The 8,099-nt window shown below is 47.4% G+C and overlaps 1 protein-coding gene across 1 annotated transcript; it reads right to left on the bottom strand.

Annotated features, from left to right (window-relative positions):
- Positions 1 to 4,251: 4,251 nt before the first annotated feature.
- LOC124685847 lies at positions 4,252 to 6,637 on the bottom strand. The gene is made up of 2 exons (XM_047219876.1): positions 5,200 to 6,637; positions 4,252 to 4,459 (listed from the first exon to the last, which is right to left on the bottom strand). The coding sequence occupies exon 1, from the start codon at positions 6,622 to 6,624 to the stop codon at positions 5,467 to 5,469; it is 1,158 nt and encodes a 385-aa protein (XP_047075832.1). The 5' UTR covers positions 6,625 to 6,637; the 3' UTR covers positions 4,252 to 4,459; positions 5,200 to 5,466.
- Between the last annotated feature and the right edge of the window lie 1,462 nt (positions 6,638 to 8,099).

The following is an 8,099-nucleotide window of genomic DNA, read 5'->3' as shown; positions in this document are numbered from 1 at the left end:
GGCGCAGACAAAGCTTCCTCAATGAGCTGGTGGCCGTTCATGCCCAAGTCACCGGGCCTTGGCTAGTGATTGGGGATTTCAACCTAATCCTCAATGATGTAGACAAAAACAAGCCAAGAGTCAATAGGAGTTGGATGCGTCGTTTCAAAGTAGCGTTAGACTCAAGCTACCTCCGTGAAATCAAATTGGTGGGACGCCGCTTCACCTGGAGCAACGAACAAGCCGACCCAACTCTGATGCGCCTTGATAGAGCATTTTGCAATGCAGAGTGGGACGACTTGCACCCGGCTGCAAAGCTTCTTCCGCAGTCCTCCTCCATGTCGGACCACTGCCCTCTTCTTCTGGTTCAAGATTTAGTCTTCAAAACACCCCCACGCTTTCGTTTTGAGAGCTTTTGGCCCCTTCTGCAAGGATATAATGATGTGGTCCAGCAATCTTGGAATGAGCCGTGCGTCCTCACAAATCCGTTTGCGGTGCTAGATTGCAAGTTGAAACGCCTGTCTAAGGCACTTGTGTCATGGGCAAAAAACTATGTTGGGGACATTAGGAAACAGATGTTGGTGGGGCAGGAGATCATTCTTAGGCTTGACTCAGCCCAAGAGAGCAGGCAACTTACAGTTGGCGAGAGGGAACTACGTTCAACTCTTAAAGCAAGGGCGGTGGGTCTAGCGGTCATCAATAGAGTTAAATTAAGGCAAAGGGCAAGAATCAAATGGCTAAAACTCGGCGACGCATATACGAAATTCTTTCACTCTCGTGCAGCACGCAGAAAACAGAAAAACAGAATTCAGTGCCTCCACTCAAGCGATGGGATTGCCACATCACCGGTGGAAATCGAAGATGCTATTTCCAACCACATGGTCAACATTGTTGGAACAGATGTTCCATGTGCCGAGCGCTTTCATTGGAGCCAACTTGGGTTGCCTGTGCCTGATTTGTCTGAACTTGACTCCCCATTTACCTTGGAGGAGCTTAAAAATGCAGTCTTCGATACACCTGCGGATAAGGCACCAGGGCCGGATGGGTTCTCCGGCGGTTTCTTCAAAGCCTCATGGAGTGTGATCAAGGTTGATTTGATGCAAGCACTTCACAAGTTCCATGATCTTAATGACCTGTCCTTCAGCTGCCTCAACACAGCATACTATGTTCTGCTGCCCAAGAAGGCGAACCCAACGCAAATCACTGACTACCGCCCGATTAGTCTCATACACGCCTTTGCGAAGCTTGTCTCCAAAATCCTAGCAACGAGACTAAAGCCACGAATGGACGAGCTGGTGTCGCAATGCCAAAGTGCTTTCATCAGCGGGAGGAGCATCCAGGACAACTTCCTTTACGTGCAGAATCTGGCAAAGCATTATCATCAGTCCAAGACTCCATCCTTGCTGCTGAAGCTTGACATCGCCAAAGTGTTCGACACGGTGTCTTGGACCTACATGTTGGATATGCTTGAGGCACGTGGTTTTCCTCTGCGTTGGAGGAATTGGATAGCCATGCTGTTCAGATCAGCTTCTTCTAGGGTGCTAATCAATGGGATGCCTGGACGTATAATCGAGAACTACAGGGGGTTAAGGCAGGGCGACTCCCTCTCTCCTTTCCTCTTCGACCTTGCAATGGAACCCATGCACTGCCTGCTGAGAGGCAGGAGTCCTAACCAAGCTCAGGGGGCAGAAATGCACCTTCAGAGCCTCACTTTATGCCGACGACGTCGCGCTATTCTTGACCCCCTCTGAACACGACATTGCGGGAATCAGCGCTGTTTTGGATGGCTTTGGAAGGGCAACAGGGCTAATAACCAATCTCTCCAAAAGTTCCATCACGCCGATCTGCTGCAGCCCGACACAGGTTAATAGCTTGGCAAATGCCATTGGAATTCAAGTCAAGCATTTTCCTTGCGTTTACTTGGGGATGCCTCTCTCGGTTAAAAAACTAACAAAGGCGGATTGGCAAGCACTTCTTGACAAGGTGGATAGGCACCTCGCCACTTGGAAGGCACGGATGATGAGTCTTGCGGGCCGCCTAGAGATGCTCAACTCTGTCCTCTCCTCGTTGCCAGTGTACCTTATGACGATCAATGAGATGCCTGCATGGGTTCGGAAGGAATTTGACCGTCGGCGTCGTGCGTGGCTTTGGGCGGGGGATGGCACCTGCAGGTGGTGCAAAATGCGGAGTCGACTGGAAGCAGGTTTGCAAGCCCAAAGCTTTGGGTGGTCTGGGAGTTCACTGCATCAAGTCCTTCGGCAATGCTCTGAGGATTAGGTGGTTGTGGCAAAAATGGAAGAATCCCAACAAGCCTTGGGCCCACTTGAAGATTCCGTCCACTAAGAGAGAGCGGGATCTGTTCGCGGCTGCAACTAGAATCACCATTGGTAATGGGGAAAGGGCAACCTTTTGGACGGACGAGATGGTTATTTGACCGGATCCCAGCCGACATTGCTCCGGACATCTTCAAAATCTCGATTCGGAAGAACAGGACGATAAAGGAGGCCCTGTCTAATGAAAAGTGGTTGATCGATCTGAGGCACCACCTGGATGTTCACCATCTTCCGCAGCTCCTCAAATTGGCGGAGCTAGTCGAAAGGGTGCAGCTAACAGATGAGCCGGATGACATCATTTGGAGATTCGGTAACAAGACCTTTTACACATCATGGTCAGCATACACTCTACAGTTTTTGGGGACAACTAGAACAGACTACTCCAAGATAATCTGGAAAGGGTGGGCGCCCGCAAGGTGCAAATTCTTCATCTGGACCTTAATGCTCAACAGAGTGCTAACAGCTGATAAACTACTTCAGCGACGCTGGGATAATGAATACTTCTGCCCGCTTTGTCGGAGAAACCTCGAAACAGCAAGTCACCTGTTCACGGAGTGCACATTCAGTAATGAGATATGGAAGGAAATGGCGGACCACTTCATCTTGGAGGCTCTCAACCCCTCCGGTTGGATTGGCAAAGACCTATCCATCCAACAATGGTACAAAGAGATGGTGGGAAATAAGTCCAAGGCACAAAGGAAAATGATTATACCCGCTGCCAATTTAATCTGCTGGGAGCTTTGGAAGGAGAGGAATAGAAGAATCTTCGATAAAAAAGAGACACATGCGTTTGCTTTCATGTCAAGAATAAAGGAGGAGGCTAATGTGTGGAGGTCGGCAGGGGCGCCACTGCCTCTAGTTGAGCAGGCAGGTGGGACCCCCTTTGACCCGGGTTGATCTCCTTGTAGCCTTTTTTTACAGGAAGGCCACTCTTCGGTCTTTCTAACATTTGTATTATCTTTACCACTATTGCAATGAAAATAGCAGCTCTCCTGCTGTCATTCAAAAAAAAAGAAAAAAGAAATATATGTCGTCGATGCAACGACTGAGCAGTGCGACCATCCTTTCAACTGCTTCTACACAGCTGCAGGTATCAGGCTGCTCTAAACACGGAGAGAAGGACTGATTAGTTATATCCTGTAACCAACGCAATTTATCGGGTGCTTTAACTTCTGATCGTCAAGCACCTCAATATGAAATGGAGAATAACAGCGGGAAAGCACAACCTTATATAGGATCGTGTACAATGCTCAACCTGAATATTTTTCTGGGCCACAGGCGAGACAGCTTACTATGAGTTTTACACTTTCATTACTATCAATAACCTGTACTGGTGAAGAGTCAACTAAATGCCTCCACTAACATGAGGGCACTCATCAGCACATATTCCAAATTTCTAATTAGTAGTAACAACGGATAGACAACCCAGGTCCAATCTTGTCATGCAATCATTGCTCTCAACCATGTTCAAATTGTCATACATGAATGTTCACGTCTCCAAAAGTTTGTTCTTAATTGTGATTCTCACATAGAAAGAACTCAAAAGTCAATACCCCTACAGATAGAATTGGATTATCAAGAGTTCATCCCATCCTGCACTAAGTGCTCACGGTTTCGAAAGATAAACAGCCATAGTTTGACACTAGCAACATAACCTTCAATGCACACCTGGAATTAAACCGAGTCCAATGCTCAACCTGCATATCTGTGGGCCACAGGTGAAACAGCTTACCATGATATTACATTTCCAAGTTGTAGTTATTTCTTTTTCACCATTCTAATCGAGTTGCCTTGGAGCTGACAACTAATACCGCCTATCATTGTCTAGTGCTTCAAAATCACTAATGTTATTGCTACTATATATCCTGCTATTTTACTTATTTTTCTGCTAACTTACCAGAGGAAGAATTTAAGAAGTAGAACACACAAGATGAGAACAGGAAACTAGTCACATAACATCGCCCATCATAAATATGTTTACAGACATAAGAGATTTATCCATGAAATACTTAAAATAATAAAATATTTTTCCGTGTCAATTCAAGAAACAGAATCATGTGTACGAATTGCCCTCTGCTTTGGAGCACTGCAGTTCCTTTCCCCCTTTACAGATATTAGCAGCCAGATGTTTACCCATTTAACTAAACCTGCATCAAATGTTGCACAGCGAAGAATTAATACGACAATGGGGCAAAAAGTGGAGGCCGCGGTTCATGTGCTGAGCTCCACACCGTAATTCTCATATCACAATTGTGAGCCATTGATATGATGAAGAACCAAGTGTGCAAGAGTAAAACAGATGAGCTATTGTACACATAGATAAAACATATATTTCTTAACACAGAAACTCACAGTTTCACGCGGACAAATATTGATGGGTATCCAAGAATATACATGTTCTTGGTAGTTGGTACCCATCAATTGGTGGACATATATTTCTTAACATAGAAACTCACAGTTTCACGCGGACAAACATTGATGGACATATATTTCTTAACACAGACACTTTAATTGGTGGACAGGGTGGAAACCATGCACACTGCAAATGTAGGTTACTCGTAGATGTTAAAATGAAAGTTCAGTAAAATCACTCCAAGGTATCAAATACAGGATGTGCAGTCTGACCTCAAATGATTGTAACTTGGCAGCTTGTGAACTAGAATATAAAACTTTTCATATATGATGCATGTAAGTTGTAACTCTAGGCTCTAGCCAGCGTTTCTATATTGATTTCTTTGATCTAGATGCGGAAAGCTATGAAACTCATCAACTGCAGGGACAGCTGAGAAATAATAATTTTATTATCGTGCTAGCTAAAACACAAAAAAGATCTCGAAATGAATCACACAATCAAATTGAAAGCATTCATAATGCAGAGAAGAATCACCTGATCTCATACTTTCTTCGTTCCAACAGGTGTGTCAACATGGCAAGAGAATGAACAAGTTCATAACCGTGCCATGCCTTCTTCTCTAGTGAACATGGATGTATCAGGATCCAGGAATGGGAGTAACAGTTTCGAAACCAGCACTTAACAGACCAAGCCACCATTGAGCAAGGGAAAGAACACCTAATCAGGAATTACATGCTTAATACAAGCAATAAAATTATGCTGTGTCATACGCAGTTGCCAAATTCCATGCCTGTTCTTTGTTCATGCAAATCTGAATCTAGTCGGCACTTCGCCTCTGCAAGCTGTTGCATAGTCTTCCGCAAGGTGCGGCGCAGCTTCCTTATGAGGGCATATGAACTTTTCCATGAATACCTTCTCTGTGAGCTTGACAACTGTATCATAGCTTTGGTCACGCTTGAGCAATCCATTTTCCTTGAGAAACTTCACGGCATAATAGCGGGGTCTAAGCCGGCCCTCCAAGCTACAAGTGAGCAATGCCGGCCGATGAGCAATGTAGGCCGGTTCCAACCCCACCTCAGAGATGAGGAATTCTGACCTGCGCTGCATGTTCTTACGCCTCCCCAGCACGTGCGGAACCTTAGACACAACGTTGCCCACCTCGACATCCGACCACCTGAACGTCTTCTTCAGGTAGTCCAGTTTGGCAGCGACACCCTCCTTGCTGTGAAATCTAACAGCACTCATGGCATGCCTGAACATCCCAGACCCACAGGGTATACCGAGGCCTTGGGCACATGCCACCATCGCCTGTAAACGCTCTGGTTTCATGCCAATTACCCATGGCGAACCAATGAACAGCTTGGCAATATCACAAGCACCTAGCCCGCAATTCTGCAGGAACGCAACATTGGGCTTGACCTTCTTCGCGAGGCTGGCTCGGAGGATACTGGAGTTATTCTTGATTAGGCGGAGGAGGTTCTCGTAGGAGCCGAAGAGCGACAGGTAGTAGGGTAGGTTGGAGACGATGGATTTACACCGGAAGCAGGCGGGGACGAGCGAGACGAGGCACGCGATCTCAGTACGTGAGAGGCCGAGGCCGGTGAGCTCGGAGAGATTAGGTCCCAGAGTTCTGTCCACGCCGGAGCAGAGGAACAGCGGGTCCTTGGCGACGAGGGCGGCGATGTCGGCGCCGGAGAGGCCGAGGCCGGCGAGGACGGCGAGGACGGCGTCAGGATTGTCAGGGGACTTGAGGTGGGAGAGCTTCGCGGAGGCCTTGAGGGCTCGCGCTCGGGTGAGGCCGCAGGTCTCGACGAGGTACTCCTGGATGGCGAAGCTAGGCTTCGGTGGACCGGCGGCCGCGGTCGCGGCCGTGGAGAGGAGGCGGTGCGGTGGGAAGATGGGAGAGGCGGGGGAAGACGAGAGGAGACGGGCGATGATGGAGTTGCCGATGCGGAGCATGGCTGCGCGACGGCGAGGCGGCGACGGCGGCAACGGGATGATTCCCCGCGGTTTACTGGCGCCGGCGGGCGGCGTCTGCGAAGAGGAAATTGCAGCAACGCCAATTGTTGGCACTTGTGCAAAAACGACAACCACAAAATATTTTTGCATAAAACATCACTTTTCCCGTAATTGTTGCACAAAACACAAATACCGTGGCTACCGTCTTTACATCGAATTAGTCTTGTTTAGCACACCTTAATTGCCCACATGGCATTCATTGTGGCATGATTCTCTCTCACTTTTTCCAAAAATTCGTTTGCTTAATGCCGGCGATGGCCTGATTTCTATCCCCCGCGGCCACGAGCACACCGTCCCTCTATGTTCGGTGGACCTCTAAGCTATATCCAATAGCTCGACTCGCCTTGCTGAACTTCCCACACGAAGGAATCGATTCGAGGTGCTACAGGCCGTCGTCCTTGTCGCCTTCTCCAGCCTGGTAGGTGGCCGCCACCACCTCCATCCACTCCTCCAGCATGCCCCCCGTCCTCGTTATGGACCTCCTGAGCTCGGCGCCGCTAGGCTGAGTCCGTTGTCGTCTTCTAGAGGATTTGTGCGCCCGTGCATCCCCACCGCGATGGACCTCCCACGTCTCTCCGCTTAGGGTCCCGCTGTTTGCGGTTAATGCCAACTACCTGCAACCAGTAGGCCCAACTTGTTGAATACGTGATTAATCACGGTATTTGTGTTTTGTGCAATAATTACGAGAAAAGGTGGTGTTTTGTGCAATTTTTTTTTGTTTGGTTATGTGTAACAAGTGCCCCAACAATTATTGTTATGTGCAAATTTCTCCGTTGCAAAGGGTTCCAAGTGAAAGAGTGGGCCATCCTTCGATGGCTCCCACTTGGGCCGTTCGCGCCAATGTGTAATACTCCTTGTATGGCCTATCGCAGAAACTGCTTTCTGAATATGTTGGAAACAAATGAAAACAAGTTGAAGGAGCATTTCTCATGTTTTCATCTTGTGAAAGTGCACCATGCGTACATTAGAGGTCGCCCTACAAGGAATGTTGTTATTGAGTAGGGGGTGGGGATGGGGACTTGGTGGGTTGAGAAATGCACGGATATTTGAGAAGAAATGATATGGGAAAAATAGGCTAGCAGGAAAAGGAGTGCAGGGCTAGAGCCTTTCGGATGCATAGCACATTTTTACATAGTCCTCAAAAAATATGCCTTTCTTACAAAATTATGTGTGCAAATATTGCATGTCTAGATGTACATCAAGGGAAAAAACCAAGGTTTAAAATAGCGCGCTATTTCTCCGCTAATATCACGTAATAGCATATTTGGAGGGTCTACGCTAAATTTTAGTAATTTTTCTCGCTATGGCGCTATTTGTGAAATAGCATGATATATCGTGCTAAAACTTCATAGCGTTAGCGCGTTATTTTTTCAAGCCAAGTTGCTTTCACTTTTCGGTTGTAATGAACTGCAATA

Source organism: Lolium rigidum, chromosome 2 (assembly GCF_022539505.1).
Source record: "Lolium rigidum isolate FL_2022 chromosome 2, APGP_CSIRO_Lrig_0.1, whole genome shotgun sequence".
In the NCBI taxonomy this organism is placed as follows: domain Eukaryota; kingdom Viridiplantae; phylum Streptophyta; class Magnoliopsida; order Poales; family Poaceae; genus Lolium; species Lolium rigidum.
The sequence above is the reverse complement of the archived record's forward strand: the minus strand, read 5'-3'. Positions and strand labels throughout refer to the sequence as shown.

Excerpts from the sequence above, each read along its gene's own strand:
- LOC124685847 (XM_047219876.1), bottom strand. The coding sequence starts at position 6,624 with ATGCTCCGCATCGGCAACTCCATCATCGCCCGTCTCCTCTCGTCTTCC.